Source organism: Aplidium turbinatum, chromosome 2 (genome assembly GCF_918807975.1).
Source record: "Aplidium turbinatum chromosome 2, kaAplTurb1.1, whole genome shotgun sequence".
Taxonomy (NCBI): Eukaryota; Metazoa; Chordata; class Ascidiacea; order Aplousobranchia; family Polyclinidae; genus Aplidium; species Aplidium turbinatum.
The window spans coordinates 55,950,517-55,971,424 of NC_137473.1; the positions used below are offsets into that span (position 1 = coordinate 55,950,517).

Sequence of the window (20,908 nt, forward strand, 5' to 3'; positions counted from 1 at the left end):
TTTTTTTTCTTTCATTAATATTACTCAACATCAGCCTATCTTGTTTCAACGTAATTTGCCGATGCTTGACATTTGTCACATTAAGAACTGGGAAGCAGCTGACTCGATGACTGATATAGTCTTTCGCTGCTTCCTGTCTGTTGTGGTATTTAGATAGCTATTTTATTCGTATTGTCGCAACAGACAAAAGAAAAGGTTTCTCTCTCTCTCTTGTAAGCTTAGTTTAAATGGCAAAATCGTCATTTCCGTAGGGTGGCAATTGACTTGTAGACCGTATGGTCGTTTCGTTGTCTCCCAGTCGGTATGGGAACTTGTGTAACTTTGCATTGTGTACATTAATTGCATATTTCAAACATCTACCTATGTTCCTGTTACTGACAAATAAAACATTGATTGATTGATTTGATTGCCAGTGTGGCGTTCCAATCAAATTAACGTTTTGTACTTTCACCTCAATCACATCTTTTTCACAGTAGACTGTATAATGCGGTTTTACCTCAATTTGGGTGATCAACTGGTGCAAATTGTTACATATTTCTCTTTGACTTTTTCTCTCTTCTGTTGTACATGTCAATAAAATTACAATAACGCTTTTCATTTTGTTCAATAAACGTTTCCGCTGTTGTTTTGTTGTTAAGAGAGACTTAGGACACTTGTACGTAAGATCTTTATTGAGTTCCAAAAAGTGGGCTGCGGTTTTCCAACGACGATAAAAATACTGTTTCTGGATAATACGCACCAACATATTCTACGATACGACAAAGACACGCTTGGCTTGAAGCAAGCAGGCATACATATAACCACGACCTCAGCAGCCTCTCCTGGTCGTTATTGAGCAGTAGATAAGGAGCACAAAGAACTTCCTCTTCACTTAGGCTTACCATGACGTCACAGTCACACTTCCTACAAAGAGGGTTCCACAGCACGCTACAAACATTAAACAATCCTATGAACGTCTTGGATTTTACAAGTCGCAAAATTTTCAAAACAAAAAAATGACTCTGCAGTTGTAGAATAAATTGGAAAATGTGAACCCATCAAACCAACATCCATCCTCACAACCGGTAGATACCACGTCTTGACAAGTCGTTCTAAGATGAACTGACTGACAGAACGTGAGAAACAAAGCAAAAAGGACTTCATCGCAGCAAGCAATGCAGGCGTGGCGGTCACTTCAGATGAACCATCACGAACCCACTCTAGGGATTGTAGATCATAGGGATGCGAAACTTCATCCGCGTTTGGCTTATCCGCAACACTTAGAAGGGTTACGTTTTTTTGTAATTTACAAAATATTTTACTTTTTATGGGTTATATAAGAAGAGTGAAGTTGGTTTTAAAGTAATTTAAGGTTTTTAGTTGAAAGCAAGCCAGCAGTAAAGCGTAAAAAAATGTTAAATTGGCTATTGACCCTTCTAATGTTGAAGGAACAACGGAGTTGCGCGTCCCGTAATGTACTGTCCCTAACCCACTCACTGCTTGTCCCCCACGATTAATAGAAACATTGTCTTGACAAGCTTGCACAGTCACGGGCTACAAGATCACAAAATATAGAGCTACACATAATTAACTATTTTCAACAAGTAAAATGATAATAAACAACAGCAATCACATATTCCCAGGGGCTCCTTGCCATATCTTGTGTGTTAATATTGCCCATATGCCTTGCATTTCATCCGCCATGTTCGATTGTTCGTGTGAGTTTTGGGAAACATGGAATCAGACCAAACGTTCCACAATGCACGTTTATGGCGATAGATGGGAAGCAGCGGATTTCATGAAGAATAAGATAATTATCATGGATATCTATCTAAGCAGGAAGCTATACTTGACCAGGCGAGTACTCTGATACATATATATCACTAGAACGGTTTAAAAAACATAACAAAAAAACAGACTTATCTCCTCAGCCACAGCTTAGAAAACGTAATGAGTATATACTGTACTTTTAATTTGCCCAAACCGACAGAGAAGGACCGCGTTCCGTACATGTGGCAGTTAGCTTGCATCGACGTAAGATGCAAAGATTGTTGCGAGTTTCTGATTTCAAACTTTTTCCTAAAATAAAGCTCTTTCAATCTTCATCTTCCACAGGACTCTCAGCAGTTAAGGAGGAGTCTTGGGTCGCTGATTCAGTAGAATCGTTCTCCTCAACAGCGGCATCAATAACAGTGCTGTCCAGAGTGGCTTCCTCTTCCACATTGGTTGACTCACCATCGCTAGGTTCTTCTTCCGTGGTCTCTTTCTGTGGAACACTTTCAGGATCTTCTTTCATCGGTTTCAAGGTCGCATATTGCGCATCACCAGAGTAGGAAAAATCATCATCCACAAGTGCTCCACTGTCGTCTACATCATCCAGGACATCACCAAATTGCTCATCGATTTCAACATCATCACCATCCGGAACAACTCCTTCTGGGAGGTTAAGGAAACTGGTGATCCCGGAGGATGCGTTGGGTGGTTTCTTAGCGATGGAGTAGCTGGCAGTGAGAGCAGCCTTCACGGAGTTGTTGTTCGAGGAATTGCCGTCGCTTGAAGAATCACTCAGTATTGGAACAATGAGGTTGTCACGCGACATTAGATTGTACTTGATCACGAACGAAGTGAAGCGGCGGCACAGAAATGTTTCGTTCTAAAATAAAAACACAAGACTTGATTGAAGATTCCTATCGGCATCAAAATAAAAAAATACTTAACAAAATAAAAACTAAGTTGTAAAGATTCAAAACGTTTAATTAATATTAAAACTAATGAAAAGTTGGCCGTGCGAAAGAAACTTCGCTCAGTCAATCTCGTTCACAGGCCTGCGTCAGTGGTTCAAAGCCTCTGCGAGTATGCGAAGCTGTCAGGAATAACCTATCAGAGGCTTTCTCAGTCCGATGATAAAGATTCAAAACCCTCCCAAGGATGTTTCCAAGCTCAGCCTACACGCGTGTCCCTCGTTGACACTTGGAAATGCGTTGGAGCAAATAAAATTATCATCTCTACTGAGATAATGATCGATTCAAGCGAAGTAAGACATTAAGTGTCAGCAACACACCTCAGCCTCATCGAAGACCTGTCTGTGGTGGTAGTAAGCATGAGAGAATATCCGATACACTCGTCTGCAAACTGAACCCAACTTGGCAACTGATGAATCCTTTATGCTCACTCTGAAATAGAAGCGTTTCTTATTTTTGAATAAAAACCAGCTATATCAACACAAGCCAGCAACGAATACTCTGCATTCTGGTAGGTCTGGACCCGATTCCAGGTCGGGCACACCAAAAACCTTTTACAAATGGCACCAATTGTATTCTTCCTGGAGAAAAGTGGCAAGGGTTAGTCGGAGAAATGACGTGTTTACAACGTAAATACGATGCAAATTAAACAAATCAAGTCGGTAGAAACCCTTAAAGTAGTAACAGCATGGTAGCAAACATATCAATATAATTCTGCACTTCTAGCTTCTCCACAGAACAGTAGTTGCAGGAAACAAGATGGACTTTTTATGCTGATACCAAAAATTGAAGGAATTAAAAAACCACACCATTTCCAAACACATCGTGAAAGAAGCGACAAACCTGCTTGGGAAGTATTTGTTGCTATTCAGGAGACAAGCAGCTCCATCTAGTGTGTGACGAGTGTAATCAATAGCTGGACACTCTTTCGGGGTTTTGTGAGCGGCACACAGAAATATCCACTGCTCTGTCGCAGTCATCTGAGTGCATGTTTCAGGAGTGCACTCAGCCTGCAGTCGCACTGCCAGGCTGTTAAGTTCGAGACAAAACTGCCTAAACACAAAACAATTGATCATTACAATGAAACACAAACAATGATCATTAATACACCCAGTAATGCACAACAGAACACTTTTGACAATTCATTTCTGAAATATTGTAGTGATTTTTAACAAGAAATGTTTTGTTTGAAGCTTATGAAGTAAACAAAAAAGAATGTATATATATATATATTGAATGATGCAGCTCTGGTGTGAAATTTTTGTTACCTTAAGTGTTCGTACTTCCAAACACCTTCATCTTGACCTAATGGAGCTGATAAAATCTTTTCAACATCAGTGAAGTCTTGGCGAATCGTTTGCTGTATATACTGCTGGACGGCTAAGGTACTATCCATTTCATCCAACTTCTGAGCAGGCCATTTGTAAAAATCCTGTAACAGATCACCATAAAGTTAAGGGTTGGAGGCAATGAAGTAGGGTTGAAAAAAACCCGGGTTTTTTTAAAAAAGCCCAACCAGCCCGTTTTTTTTTTTTTAAAAAAACCTGTTTTTTTTGGTTTTTTAAAAAAAGATGCAAAAAAAGGTAGATTCGTGGTTACTTCACCTTCAAACTACATTTTATGAATGAAGTGCCTTTCACTCACAGTACATGCTTGCATAACTCAATAAAATAATGCACTAAGGCTGTTGTTGCTTGAATGTTGCATCATCTATTAATTTCAAGATCAAGTTGGATGTTGCATCATCCACTGATTTCTATACCAAGTTGATGCTACCGTGGTAGAAATCACATTATTGCATCATTTGCTTTAGATTTGAAGGCAAGGAGCATTTATGTCATCATGTTTAAATATTTTTTATCATTTATATATATATTATACATATATAGTAATGGATGAGCAATTGAGCGATTGCATGGCCATTTAGGCAATTAGGCAAATGCTCTGAAACAGCCATGCATTAGAATCCAGAATCTGTAATTAGTAAATAGCCTCCTAAATTGCATTTCACATCATAATACACTACAAACTACAGTAGAGTAGTACTTTCACCAGTTTAACTAATAACTATAAGGCCTTCTTGCATAAATGAGTTTTAGTGTAGTATACACAAAGTGGCATTACTTGATTTTTGTGTACTGTAAAATATCCACTGCATTTTCAGTTTATTCTTGGAAATTTACTTCACAATCACATCCTTAAGTCTTAATTTAAAGTTTGTTTTAAGTACCTTGTAGTGTTTTTGTTCATTTTTTTAATTTTCTAATAAAAACTGGACAAATATGATGCTCTGGGTTTTTTATGGGTTTTTTAAGTGGGCTTTTTTAAAAAAAACCCACCCGGGTTTTTTTAGGTCGGGTAAAATACCGACAACCCTGGCACAATGAAGCGCCAAGTTTTTCTGTAGAGAGATTATTCTACTGCAGTTTTGTAATCTAGTTAATGCATTTATCCAAATTATGCAGTTATTCATATTTTGTATCGCTATAGCTACAGTCTACACCTGACACTAGATTTTAAAGTGCTTGAACAACAATAGAAAGATGAATTTTCCAAAACAAATATTTGAGGTCAAAATATGTTCAGTATCATTTGCTATCAAAAGTTTTTATCAACACATTTCATTCTCTTCAACTGGAAAAGATCATAACTGTGTTGGTTTCTTTACTTTCAAGAAACAATCATACTGCACCATGTTACGTCTTACGTATTACTGTCTAAAATGTAAAGTCCCAAAGAACACATTGTTGTGTTCAAAGAAAGTTGACAATATCATGGTTCTATTTGAATAAGCTGGAGATGTTATGACTCTAGAGAAATCAATTCTTAATAAATTACACTGAGAGGTTAGATTGTTGTGTAAATGCCAGCATTTGATGAATGCAAAATAACAGTATCAGGTTCTCACTAAGTTTGCGTATAACATTAAGTGTTTCCCATAATCTGAATATTTGTTACTTTTTTAAACTGTAACAATAAGTTTTATCACTTGTATTAAACAATTTTCTCAAGTGAAGAAATAATTAATTAAAATTTTATAGAAAGACGCAATTAACAATATACAAATATGCTATAATTTGTATCCAATCGTATAAAAATGTTTTGTAGCAACTGAATGGCAATGATATGATGTGATGAAACATATTACCAGAATGGCCCGTTTCGGCTAGTCCGATTCGGCTAGTTCCCTATTCGGCAAATGTTTGAAAATCTAACCATAATCCTTCTGTAATCCAACAAACCAGCCGAAAAAGACTGCAGCCGAATCGGTCTAGCCGAATAGTAGCAGACCCACATATTACGTATGATACCGTACCGCAGCTATTTGCATTAAGTAGAATATAACATTTCTCAAACAAGAAGTCACTAAAAATAACAGTTCCATGAAGCAATAACAAGTATATATGTGAAGAAAAATTTCAAGCATAAAACTGTAACTGTAATCAACATAATTTTGAGGATTTAATTCTTTTCATCTCACTATACAACTACTTAACCAATTTAGCAGATATTACAAAACGATATTAACAAGTAAAGAAATTTTAAACTTACCGCAGCCTTGGTTCCAGGAGGATTTCTGCAGACAGTGTTCTCGGAGTTCATCATTGCAGCACTCGAAACCATCTCAAATAACAATTACAGTGGCACACAAATTTATTTCAGTGATTCAACATACTTAACGTACGAAGTATTTTATCAACAGCTAAAAAACATTCAAGTTGATAACACAATCTTCATTCTCTATATAACGTACATTTCCTGATGTTTCTTGATTGAACATTGGTAGTGGGTGTTGATTCAGTTCCTAGCAATTTGCACTTCATTGCATATATAATTGGGGATGGGGTGTATGTAGGGATGGGCATAATAGAATAATTAGCTATTCTAGAATACTGAAACCGAATATAGAATACAGATATCTATTCTAGAATAATTGACAGTTTTTACCATCGACACATTTTAATGATTTTTATGACTTTACAAAAACAATGAACATCACAAAAATTGCTGATCACAGGGTAACAAATTTAGGCTTTCTAAATTTTCACCAGTCAAATGGCATCTCAACTTGGTGGCAGTTAAACCTGCACTTGAAAAACATCTCTCTAAAGAAGCAGATGTAGCACACGATATGGAAGGTACACAAAAATATTTTGAAACTAACTGATATAAACAAGAAAATTGGTTTTTGTTTGCTTTCCACCAAACAAGGGCGTTTTCAAGAGATGTAGTGGATGCTTTCAACCATTGTTGAGCAACATGCAAAGCTCACGAGACAAAACAGCAGAAAGAGCTGTTTTAAGAGATCATTTTTTAAATTTTTACGTGTAGGATATAATCGTTCTTATTACGTAACATTCCATGATCGTTAAAGTCAATATTCAAATTGGGTAGAAGTTCCTCAGATACTTGGAAGACTATCAACAAGATAATACGTAAACAAAACAAATGAATTACCATCCAAAATCTCGCTTAACAATCACACAACTACAGAAAAACCAGAAGAAATCTGCGAGGAAATGAATAACTATTTTGTGAATATCGGTCATAAATTAGCCAAAGGTAAACAAATAAGCACAAATTACAGAAATACTCTATATAAAAAATGGACGGTCTAGTCCTGTTACTTCCGTCAGCCTGCAACCAACAGATGATAACGAAGTAATAAATATAATTGATGACCTCAAGCATAACAAGTCCCCAGGATACGGCGACATTCCCTTGACTATTATAAAGAGCTCCAAGTTCTTAATAGCTCCTTATCTTACCCGAGTCTTAAATAACTGTATGATTAGTGGACACTATCCTGAAGCTTTGAAAATAGTCGAAGTCATACCTATCTATAAATCAGGCTCCAAGCAGGAACCTCAGAATTACAGACCGATATCGATTTTATCGCCTTTCAACAAAATATTTGAGACAATCATTCACAAGCGCTTGGCTAATTTCTGGGAAAAATATAAACTCTTCTCCCCTTTGCAATTTGGATTTTGCAAAAACTACTCTTTAGGGTCATTCCAGCTCAACTCAACCAGTGCTTCCATGGGTACCGTCTCAGATTTTGCTCAAAATTGCACCAAATGTACCTCTATGGAAGCAATGAAAAATCCCCAAGTTTCAGATGAAAATTCCAAGCAGCTTTGATTTTATGGCCGTTTAAACTTTAAGGGCCTCATCGTTTTTTCATAACAGTGGACCGCCGCGTTCATTTTCAATGGTTTTTGAAGGCACATACGTCTTCATTTCTATGCATGCAATATGCCTGAAAATTGGGATTATGGGTATTTCTGGGCTGCTCTTTCAGAATCTGCTGTCATAATTGGACTAGGATGTGTTGATAAAAAGTTACAAGCATCTCAAAACTGGATTTTTGTTGGTCAAAATGTAAATTTTTCACATTTTGACCATCCGCTGTGAGTCCCTCTCTTGGCCAACATCACCAAATTTGTGTATTTTAGGCAATAAGCATTGTGTAGAAGCAAAATGTCTTGATACAAACAGGAAATAATGGTTTTACAGGCTGCTGAAAATGGTCACCACTTAAAAAATACCCCTCGGGCCCCCTTTTCCGGGGGGTAGATAACCACGTAGATGGTACCCCAGAGTGATGAAACTTTCACCACTTAAAGATAGAAGTCTTGGCTATGCCTGATATAAATTAGAACATCTCAACTCAACTCCTTCCTATATTACTCAGCTATTGAAAAGAAGCAATTTTCCTGTACTCGGCCAGTACATTTTTAGGGTCATTCCATATCAAAACAGCCAATATGAAGATATCTAGTATATGGTCCCTCTCAGATTTTGCTGAAAAGTTGTCTTACTATGCCTTAGGCTATCAAACGAAAGAATCCTAGATCAATATCTCAAACGGTTTTCCTATGGCGGCTATTTGAATTTCGGGCGCTACCCTCATTTTTGACTTGGGGGGGGGGGGGTTAGTGAATAGACATTTCAGTCATTTTCAGAGCTTCATAACTTATATTGTAATTATGGTAGAAGACTAAAAATTGCTGTGCTAGTTTATCATAAACTATACCACACAATTAAATAGTAGAAAACAACATCTCTTGATGCCTAAGTGGTAGGTGGGTCATCAAAATCCTGCTTTTTTGCCTCGTATAAGTGTTTTTTTCAATTTTCAAATGCTTCTACTACCCAAACCAATCAAAACATTTCTCTAAAACCTAATTATTTGTAATATTGGGAAACTTTTCTTCTGCCAACTTGAATTTGAGAGTTGTGGTGCCATTAATAGCTCTGTTATGAGGGTTTGAAAACCCCATCAGGCAGAAATCGCCCTTTTTACCCATATGTTTCGAGCCCTGAATGACCACGTGGGCATTTTATGGTCATGCTGAAAGTTATACCAGACAAACGTGTAGATTTATTCTTTCATTTTATGAAATAAAATCTTTGATTATCAAACTCCTTTACAATACATTTTATGTCTTTAAAATGTAACATTTTGGTCAGTTTTGACAAATAGTCTCAACTCCGTAATGTAGGTCAGAGAAAATTCAACAATGATTTATCATGAAAACGGTGAAAATAATTAGGTACTATGCTTAGTGATCATAAACATTGGAATGCTGACACTGCTTACCATTAATTTATGTTCAAAATGATGCTTTCACCCCTTCTCACCTATGAAAAAGTACCCACCTGCTATCAATGAGCTATGAAGTGGAGATGAAATTTAGATAAAAAAGCATCATGTGGAACATAATATTAAAGATTAATATATAAAAGATCAATGCTTTTGAAATGTGGTGCTTCCTTAGAATGCAACGCATTTCATGGCTGACAAAGAAAACAAATAAAGAAATTCTACACCAAGTGAACCAAACCAGAACTTTGTTAAAAAGTATGAAAACCACACAATATAAATTTCTCCGCCATGTAATAAGAAAGCAAAAACTGGAGCATCTCTCTTTAACTGGTAAAATTTTTGGAAAGCGAGCACCTGGCAGACAAAGACAAACACATCTGGAACAATTGAATGACAAAACAGAAACAATCACAAGCCTTAAAGCAGCCGGAGGCCATGGCCGCTAAGTAGTGGTTGAATGACCGCCGGTGCTACCCAAGTTTGGCCGCCGGTTTCTTCTAGCCAATTATTAAATTTCGCAATAGAATGATTGTGGATTAAATGACGAAAATATGTAGTCTCAAAGAGTGACGCAGAATTAGGTCAGCGCATCATAGTCACTACTGTTGTATTGAATATATACAGCTGCGATCACCAGCGCTGTAAGTCTTGTTTGCAATTTCCGATGTTTATTTTAACGAAGTGTTAATCCGAAGTGCTAATTTACATCGGCTGGCAATATTGTCGTTTTTATATCGATTCAATATTGTCGAACATTGAATCGTTGTTAAAAAGGAGAACTAGGTTAGTTGACATCCATGGGTAAAACACGTGTCTTCATAGTTGAGAACGCTGTGGGTTAGTGACTTCACACCCTCAATGGTGACATCATAACGGAATAAATGGTCAGGTTTTATGAAAGGTGGTATGCAATTGAAACAATTTACTGAGCTGCGAGCAGTGAAAACAATTTAAGGTTGTTAGATGGTCCCGCAATACCGAATTACAATCCCGATAAAGCATTTAATGCGTGGTGCAACGATTCTATTGCAGGACGTCGCCCAGACTTCAACAACGCTAAGTGATCATTTTAAATGCAAGTTTAATGCTATTTACTTGTGCTATCGTTATTGTATTTTGGCCTCCAAGCACGCAGATTTGGCCGCCGAGAAGGAGCTCTCGGTAGGCCACGATGGCTGCCGGGAAAAAACACGAGTTTTAAGGCCTGCAATCATCCATATAACATAATTACAGCTACCGCAAAATGACTTGAGACCTCGATCATTTTCACACGTTTTTAATTGCAATAAGTATTAAACCATTGTGTATTGCATAAAAGGCAATTGTTTCACTCAAATCAATTATGATGTATAGTACGTACACAATGGGCTATTAGCAAGACAATGTTACTGTAGAATTGCTTTGGGCATTTTATTAGAATAAAGTAGTGATAAGAATTCAGAGGAAGCTCAGCACCGCCTCCAAAAGGACTTGGATCTTCCGAGCCGTAAAGCTGTCAAAAAGCCTCTTATCAATGAGCGGATGAAAAAACAACGGCTAGCATTTGCCAAAAAATATGCCCATTGGACCACTGAGCAATGGAGAAAAGTAATGTTCTCTGATGAGAACAACTTCCAGGTCTTTAAGATGGGGTCTACTACGGTTCGGCGTCCAAGGTCATCTGATCGTTTTGATCCTCGATATACAGTTCCGACTGTTAACACCCACAGTCAGTCATGGTGTGGGGAAGTTTTTCTGGAGAGAAGGGAAGGGGAGGCCTGCACTTTCTTCCAAAAAACACAAAAATGAACGCTGATCTCTATATGCAAGTTTTGGAGGAGCATATGCTCAATTTCTTCCACATTCATGGCTCCGAGGTGTTCATGCATGATAGTGCACCCTGCCACAAATCTAAAAAAGTAACAACTTCCTTGAACACCAACAAATAAATGTTCTTGAATGGCCTGGCAACAGCCCAGATTTAAATCCCATCAAAAATTGCTGGCACAAAATGAAGAGAATGGCCGAAAAAAAAACTCCTAACCTGGATACTCTTAAAGAAGAGCTGAAAAAAGTGTGGTGTCTGGAAATGACACCGGATTATTTTAGAAATTTAAGCGACTCTATGCCCAAACGCTTGCAAATGGTTATCAAAAACAAGGGCAATACGACAAAATATTAACAAAAGTGACTATTTTTAATACAAGCGTTATTACAAATAAACCTGTGTTTTTCTTTAAAAATAAGGTAGGTCTCAAGTCATTTTGCGGTAGCTGTATAATAGGAACATTCAAATGGTCTAATTATTCATCTGAGGCCGTCGATGGCTGGTTCAGGCAAGGCAATTGAAGAAGATTAATGGTAAACAGTGTAAGCATTCCAATGTTTATAATCACTAAGCATAGTACATACCTAATTATTTTCACTGTTTTCATGATAAATCATTGTTGAATTTTCTCTGACCTACATTACGGACTTGAGATTATGTATGTTAAAATGTAACATTTTGGTTATTTTTGGCAAATAATCTCAATTCCATAATGTAGGTCAGAGAAAATTGAACAATGATTTATCATGAAAACAGTGAAAATAATTATATAGGTACCGTACTATGCTTAGTGATCATAAACATTGGAATGCTGACACTGCTTACCATTAATACATGTTCCAAATGATGCTTTTTATCCAAATTTTATCTCCACATTACAGCTTGTTGATAGCAGGTGGGTACTTTTTCATAGGTGAGAAGGGATGAAAGCATCATTTTGAACATAAATTAATGGTAAGCAGTGTCAGCATTCCAATGTTTATGATCACTAAGCATAGTACCTAATTATTTTCACCGTTTACATGATAAATCATTGTTGAATTTTCTCTGACCTACATTACGGAGTTGAGACTATTTGTCAAAAATGACCAAAATGTTACATTTTAAAGACATAAAATGTATTGTGAAGGAGTTTGATAATCAAAGATTTTATTTCATAAAATGAAACAATAAATCTATATGTTTGTCTGGTATAACTTTCAGCGTGACCATAAAATGCCCACGTGGTCATTTGGGGCTCGAAACATATGGGTAAAAAAGGCCATTTCTGCCTGATAGGGTTTTCAAACCCTCATAACATCTCTGTTAATGGCACCACAACTCTCAAATTCAAGTTGGCAGAAGAAAAGTTTCCCAATATTACAAATAATTAGGTTTTAGAGAAATGTTTTGATTGGTTTGGGTAGTAGAAGCATTTGAAAATTGTAAAAAAACACTTATACGAGGCAAAAAAGCAGGATTTTGATGACCCACCTACCACTTAGGCATCAAGAGATGTTGTTTTCTACTATTTAATTGTGTGGTATAGTTTATGATGAACTAGCACAGCAATTTTTAGTCTTCTACCATAATTACAATAAAAGTTATGGGGCTCTGAAAATGGCTGAAATTGCTATTCACTACCCCCCCCCCCCCAAGTCAAAAATGAGGGTAGCGCCCAAAATTCAAATAGCCGCCATAGGAAAACTGTTTGAGATATTGATCGAGGATTCTTTTGTTTGGTAGCCTAAGGCATAGTAAGACAACTTTTCAGCAAAATCTGAGAGGTACCATATACAAGACATCTTCATATTGGCTGTTTTGATATGGAATGACCCTAAAAATGTACTGGCCGAGTACAAGAAAACTGCTTCTTTTCAATAGCTGAGTAATATAGGAAGGAGTTGAGTTGAGATGTTCTAATTTATATCAGGCATAGCTAAAACACGGAATGGCCCGTTTCGGTGAGTCCGATTCGGTGAGTCCGATCCCTTAACGGGGGATTTTTTCAATTTTTTTTTAATTATGGGGTACCGTAGCCTAATTATCATTGCCATTTTAGGGTTAGGGGTTAAGGTTAGGGGTTAGAAGTTAGGAACTCACCGAATCGGACTCACCGAATAGTAGCAGACCCGCCAAAACATGTATCTTTAAGTGGTGAAAGTTTCATCACTCTGGGGTACCATCTACGTGGTTATCTACCCCCCCGGAAAAGGGGGCCCGAGGGGTATTTTGTAAGTGGTGACCATTTTCAGCAGCCTGTAAAACCATTATTTCCTGTTTGTATCAAGACATTTTGCTTCTATTGCTTCTACACAATGCTTATTGCCTAAAATACACAAATTTGGTGATGTTGGCCAAGAGAGGGACTCACAGCGGATGGTCAAAATGTAAAAAATTTACATTTTGACCAACAAAAATCCAGTTTTGAGATGCTTGTAACTTTTTATCAACACATCCTAGTCCAATTATGACAGCAGATTCTGAAAGAGCAGCCTGGAAATACCCATAATCCCAATTTTCAGGCATATTGCATGCATAGAAATGAAGATATGTGCCTTCAAAAACCATTGAAAATGAACGCGGCGGTCCACTTTTATGAAAAAGCGATGAGGCTCTTAAAGTTTAAACGGCCATAAAATCTAAGCTGCTTGGAATTTTCATCTGAAACTTGGGGATTTTTCATTGCTTCCATAGAGGTACATTTCGTGCAATTTTGAGCAAAATCTGAGACGGTACCCATGGAACTTTTGTTAAAGTTGGTTGAGTTGGGCTGGAATGACCCTCAACTAATTTAGCAATTACTCACTTCCATGAAGATATCATAAATGAATTAAACAACAATCACATTGTGTGCTCAGTGTTTATAGATCTCAAAAAAGCATTCGATACAGTTAATCATGAAATCTTAATTGACAAGTTAAATCATTATGGCGTAAGGGGAAACGTTAAAAACCTTATTCATTCATATCTAACCAATAGGCAGCAATATGTACATGGCGAGGAAATCAACTCTTCTCGCTCAAAAATAACTATTGGAGTTCCTCAGGGCAGTGTACTAGGCCCCTTTTTGTTTCAGTTTACATAAACGATCTTCCCGATGCAACTAATTTGAAAACTCTACTCTATGCTGATGACATAGTTCTCTATTTGGCTCAAAAAACTACCAGCAACCTCCAACCGATGATAAACAAAGAATTATGCAAACTCTACACTTGGCTTGATAACAATCAGTTGACACTCAACTTGAGTAAAACTAACTACATCCTCTTTAACAATAAAAAGACTACACTCTCCGATATGCAAATTAAATCGTACAATAATTAAGGAAGTTGACCACACACGCTACTTAGGAATCACAATAGATAACAAACTCAACTGGAAAAAACACATTGATAGCCTTTTGAAAAAACTATCCTCTTCTTCAGGCGTACTGAGTAAACTTATAAAATTTACTACTAGAAAAGTTATCATCAATATTTATTATAGCATTGTACACTCGCACCTACAATATGGAATTATCAACTGGGGATGCGCACCCACAAAATACTTGAATAAAATTCAAGTTAGACAAAACAAGATAATTAAAATCGTTACAGGAGCATTCGAAATGAAAACTAAATTACTGCCGCTCTATCAAGAAAATAAAATACTATATAACTGTTAATTCTACTTATAAACTAGAAATAAGTAAATTTATGTATATATAAATTTTATAATAATAAACTACCGGAAAACTTCAAAACTTTCTTTACACATGTATCAGCTATTCATTCGTATAACACCCTACGTTCAAGCTCCAATTCACTTTATACTAAACAGGCAAATACCCAATTATTTCAAAAAAGTTTAAAATGCATGGGAATCAAGGTATGGGACAGTTTACCTCAAAATATGAAAAAAAAACATGAAAAAAGGCTTCAAATTCTTCAGTAAAATATGCAAAAAAACACTTCTTCAATAATCAAGAGCTATAGAAATGACATCCACTACTTGACTATGGGTCATTCCATGCCAAATGAGCAAATGGGTTACACCACATGTCATAGATTTTTTTGAAATTTGGCATACTTGTAGATGTCAAAGAAATATGAAGAATACAAAAAAAATTTTTGAAAAAGTTTAAATATTAGCAGAGTTATGGTCATTAGTAAAATCACCATTTTTGCCTGTTCCGCTTCAGTGATGTTGTCCAATTTCCTATAGTATTTCTAATTTCTTAACCTATGATCAAACAAAATGGCTGAAAATTGCTAGACAGACATTTTAAGATCCAAGGAAACCAAAAATGTAAATTAAAAAGTTGACAGAGAACTTCTTGATATGATTATAAAGGTTTCAACTTGCTACATGCATTTTTCGGAGGCCAAACTTTGAGGGCCTATAAAAAAAATGGGTATAAAAATTAAGAACTGAAATTCACATGTATTGGACTTATACCAATACTCTTTCATGTCAAATAAAAAAAATTGAATTAATTTTGATAACTACTATGATAAAAGCTAGATTTTCTGACTTGCAAATTTTGACCTTTTTTACACTCATTGTTCAAGATTTTTGTCTATGACATCACAATTTACATTATTGCTTGTGGATGACATCACAATGTACATATTGTTTGTCATAATGCAGCTCATGAATGAATTGAATACTGGTAATACACTAAGGTTTAACGTTGTAGGCCATGCACTATAGTAGTTATCATATTATTAGTACTACATTAGTTTTACAATAACACAATTGTTATGGATTCATCACAGCATTATGACATTGGAAAAAAATAAGGTATTGTACCATAAAAATTCACTTTGCTAGAAGCATTGGGTTTTTGGACGTTGGTGGACTTGCAGAAACAGATGAACATGTTTATTATGAACCTTGACATTTCTCTGCTTCAAGCAGGTAGACGGGCTTTGAACACTTGAACAGTGGGAAAAGTATCTTTTCTGGTTGCAAGATCTGTGGAGCATGTTAGGAATAATACATTGCTAATAGGACAACCTAAAATTGAAATCACAGTTAAAAGAGTAATTAACTCAATAACTCTACAAGTTACCACTACTATGGTGCATGGCCTACTGCACTAAACCTTAGTGTATTACCAGTATTCAATTCATTCATGAGCTACATAACAATTGTCATGACAAACAATATGTAAATTGTGATGTCATCAACAAGCAATAATGTAAATTGTGATGTCATAGACAAAAATCTTAAACAATGAGTGTAAAAAAGGTCAAAATTTGCAAGTCAGAAAATCTAACTTTTATCATAGTAGTTATCAAAATTAATTCAATTTTTTTATTTGACATGAAAGTGTATTGGTATAAGTATAAAACATGTGAATTTCAGTTCTTAATTTTTATACCCATTTTTTTTATAGGCCCCCAAAGTTTGGCCTCCGAAAAATGCATGTAGCAAGTTGAAACCTTTATAATCATATCAAGAAGTTCTCTGTCAACTTTTTAGTTTACATTTTTGGATTCCTTGGATCTTAAAATGTCTGTTTAGCAATTTTCAGCCATATTGTATGATCATAGGATCAGAAATTAGAAATATGACAAGAAATTGGACAAAATCACTGAAGTGGAACAGGCAAAAATGGTGATTTTTCCGATGCCCATAACTCCACCAATGTTTGAAATTTTTCAAAAATTTTTTTGCATTCTTTATATTTCTTCGACATCTACAAGTATACCAAATTTCAATAAAATTTATGACATGTGGTGTAATTTTTCCAAAAAATTTGCTCATTTGGCATGGAATGACCCCTATGTTAATTGTTATTATCATTTTTTGTAGTATCTGTGTTTGTTTTTTTGTTTTTCTGTTCTTCCTTCCTTCTTCTTTATTGTGTAAATTTGCTACAATATTTAAAAACGCAATACTTTCATTCGTATAACTATTTGAATGAGAGAGTGCAGACTCAACGACCTCCTACGCCTTCAGGGCTACGGTCTTTCGCACTCTCTCATTGGATGCACACTGTCAGTTTTTGTCTTATGTATGTTTCGACGTTTCGCATCCAAACAAAAATAAAATGACCATCCATCCCATACGTACTTCTGCGAGAGAGGGTCACTAATCCTCACACCCTGTGGTCGACATTGCCCTACATAGTCCTGAGCATGGGAGCTTCCGATGTTGGGTTGCTTAGCGAAGGCAAGTCGACCCTTGTGTTCTACCAGAAACAACTTAGGTTTGTTGTACCGAAACAGAGCAAAATCCCGAAAGCGGATTAAGCTGTTTCGTGCCACATAACACCCCACAACCACCAGTGTCTGTTGAGGTTTACCCGAGACACGCAAAGGTAGAGTGCCCTGCGGCGTTAGGGATCCCCAGTGCGGGAGAGGTCCTCAAACCCTGTGGTTGACGTTGCCTTACATGCGAGAGTGGTAGCTCACGATGTTGGGTTGCTTAGCAAAGCAAGTCGAGCCTTGTATTCTACCAGAAACAACGTAGGTTTGTGGTACCGAAATAGAGAAATATCCTGAAAGTGGATTAAGCTGTTTTGTGCCACACTTCCGCAAGACTGTGAGGACTACAAAGCGCTTGACAAGAAAGATCTCTTTAATGTGAACAATGAAACTCGTGCGTTTTTCCTACGCCGCATCGCACTAAATCGATAAACAATTCTACTTTCGCTGCAGCGAATTCGTTGCGACCAAACGAACTAGTACGAAGTCGATCGTTAAAGCAGTTTCAATTATCTGATTTCATATGCATTTTGAAACCGGTTAGGCTCTACAACCGGTTATTCTATATTCGGTATTCTATTTTGCCCATCTCTAGGTGTATGTATGTGAAGTGAGTCCATATTCAGCATCACAGAATAGTCATAGCCCAACCAGGACTTCAAATTTACTTTGGTTTACTTACGAAAAAGTCATAAATACAATGATATAATAAATACAAGCATAATCAATTGTTTTCAATCAATCAAGTTTATTTCAGCATAGCTCCACATTCATTTTAATGTTCAATAGCAGAAAATGCAACATATCACTTTTATTCATATGGAAGCTACTGTACACCATGGGGGCAGGATGCAACGTATTTCGTCCCCTCAACACTTCGTACCCCGATTTTGTCCCCTGAAATCGAGGTACGAAGTGTTCTGGGGACGAAATACGTTGAATCCTTGGCTAAACCCTGACATCATTGCATAGCACGAACAATTGTTGCGAGAATATAATTTCCAGCGCATTCTAGAAAATGTTGATACTGTATATATCTCTTAGCTCACATTTAAGATGAAAACTTTGGACTTTTATCTTGCTTCTTAGCTAAGAATGGATGGGAGTACCGTACCTATTTCCACACTAATCACTCAGCGCAATTTAGTTCAAGTCTTACGTCACAATGTCTGGCTTTGATCTCTGAGTAATATTGATAAGGCAACGTTGATTACAAAATTAGATTATACAAGTACGATAGGCTAAGTTTTGGAATTACAGTGAGAAAGAAAAGGCCCAGGAAAAATTCTACAAGTGAGAATAAATACAATGAACCTACTTGCTCTTCATCACTTTTGCTCACATGACACGAAAAAACAAACCTAAGCAAACAAGCCTAGTGAAATGGTTGACTCTTTAAGCGCAGGTCATTGGTCTGATGAAAGCCTTTCAGTGACTTCGCTGAAATTTTAAAAAGTCTTCTAAACAGTAGATATAGTTCAAGATAAAGTAATTAAGCATGACAATCAACGAACTCGTGTGTCTTCCGTGAGACTTAATTTGTCTGCCGAGATAGCTGCTCAGACCGGACTCGTTTGTCCGCTGCCAACAAAATCGAATTTTCGAGGTCTGCAACCTATTTCGTCCCCTGAAAAGATCAAGAGAAATTTTGAAATGTTTGCGGCAACTCTGATCAGCGACTTCGGCTCTGTTGTATTTTTTTTGTTAATCTTTTCATCATCATCATAATCCATCGTCGGTCTGTTTCCCACTAGTGGGGGTGGCCGATTGTTTCCGCGCAGCAATTGTTTTAATCCCTTTTCTCCATTTCACCTTGTCCCTTGCATCTTACAAAATAGGTTGCACCTATTTAAGCAAAATATTGAAGGCAATACATGATAAGCATTGTTCAGATAATTGCCGAAAGTGTTTTGGAAACACTGCACTACTGCAATAAATGAACATTGAACAATTGAACATGAAGCAGCTACAGGCATGTCATATGAGAAACAAAATGCAGATTAGCGTCAATTAACAAACTTAAGGCCAGGAAAATTCCTGCTTTATGTTTAAGAGATATATGGATGAATAGAAAACAAGTAACCTACAATTATTATTCAATGACTTGACAAATTGCTTCATAATCCCAACTTAATGAGCACTGGTGGGAGGAAGATGTGATTACGCTTCACCAACTTAGGCTACAAGATCATGATCTAAACCACCCATATTATGCTAAGGCCGATATAATTTTGATTTTGAAATCTAAGCTAAATTTACTTTATATTTCTTTGAAATGATAGTTTTGAGAATTCAAATTGCCAAAGTGTCATCACTGACTCTTAAAACAAGCAAAACTCTTGTCTTGATGATACCTTCAAAAAATGACAAATTTTTTCCCATTTATCAGCGTTGCCAGACGCTTTTTGGATTCCCAGCATAACCTACTTTCACAGATGCATTTTTTTCTCCCATGCTATTCAATTTCAATTCAATTTTATTTTCCATTGCAGGCGCGAAAATTTACAGAAGGATACGAAATTTAAAACCAACAAAAGGGAAAGATGACAAAACCAAAAGATATAAAATATGCATCAATAAAACAATGTTTAAAAAACATAATCTTAAAAATGCACAGCCACCAAACCTAGAAAAGAAAGCGAAAGAAGAAAACTTTTATTTCGTCTGTTGTAAAATAGACCTACAATTAACACTTACAAGAGCAACAAGGGCGATTTAGCACAAAAGAAATTCAAAAAGTGACAAGTTTCCCGAAGTTTTTACTTTGCGAGTCTCACATTCAAAAACTTGGTTATGATGTCATAAAAAACTCAGAAAAATAAAAATTGCAGGAAACCGGCTCTGTAAGACCACACGGATTCAGAAAAAAATAAAATAAAAATAGAGATATAATTGAATATAGTAAAATATTGACATACTACTTCTATTCAAATAAACTTTGTTCAATCAATTTCACTTTCCAAAAGTTTTACAGAAGTTACAAGTGAAAAATTTTCTGGCGAATTAAATGCAAATTCGAAATTAAGAAGCAAAGTTTTCGCTCTCGGGGTTCAAATTTAAAAACTGGATTCGTGATAAATAGAGACCTGGAGATAAACTAAGTTTAGTTAAATGAAGAAGATAATTCGATTGTGAACATTTTAAAATCAAGATTTTCAAAGTTGTTCAAGGACTCAAAGAGAAATGATAGCCTAATAGCCTATCAAGAATCCAAGCCTGAGGTTGCTGCAAATCAGGACAAAAAAATATCGTTTTCACAGAAGACAAGAAGTAGGCTTTCAAAGTATGGAAACTATAGGCCATATGAAAAAGTTGCCTGTGCTGAACTGAAATATGATTAGTTATCATTAATGTGTCATTCCATGTGTCTAATGGGGTGAGACAGGGTGGTGTATTAAGTCCATATTTTTTGCTTTGTAGGCTACATGAATGATTTGTCGTGTGAGCTGAATAACCTTGCCGTAGGATGCTATGTTAGGAATTCTTGCCTTAATCACATTATTTATGCAGATGATGTGTGTTGTTTTGCACCCAGTATTAAGGGCCTGCAAAGAATTATTGATGTGTGCCAGCAGTAGGCTATGCTATGTTG

General features: G+C 36.3%; 1 protein-coding gene across 1 annotated transcript; it reads right to left on the bottom strand.

Moving 5' to 3' along the window:
- Positions 1–649: 649 nt before the first annotated feature.
- LOC145788204 (MOB-like protein phocein) lies at positions 650–6,416 on the bottom strand. The gene is made up of 5 exons (XM_082599899.1): positions 6,273–6,416; positions 3,989–4,152; positions 3,564–3,773; positions 3,041–3,152; positions 650–2,632 (listed from the first exon to the last, which is right to left on the bottom strand). The coding sequence occupies exons 1-5, from the start codon at positions 6,342–6,344 to the stop codon at positions 2,075–2,077; spliced, it is 1,116 nt and encodes a 371-aa protein (XP_082456025.1). The 5' UTR covers positions 6,345–6,416; the 3' UTR covers positions 650–2,074.
- Between the last annotated feature and the right edge of the window lie 14,492 nt (positions 6,417–20,908).

Coding starts and splice junctions, on each gene's coding strand:
- LOC145788204 (XM_082599899.1), bottom strand. CDS start 6,344: ATGGTTTCGAGTGCTGCAATGATGAACTCCGAGAACACTGTCTGCAGA. Junction 4,153..6,272: donor CTCCTGGAACCAAGGCTGCG/GTAAGTTTAAAA, acceptor GATCTGTTACAG/GATTTTTACAAATGGCCTGC. Junction 2,633..3,040: donor AGGTCTTCGATGAGGCTGAG/GTGTGTTGCTGA, acceptor TTTTTATTTTAG/AACGAAACATTTCTGTGCCG.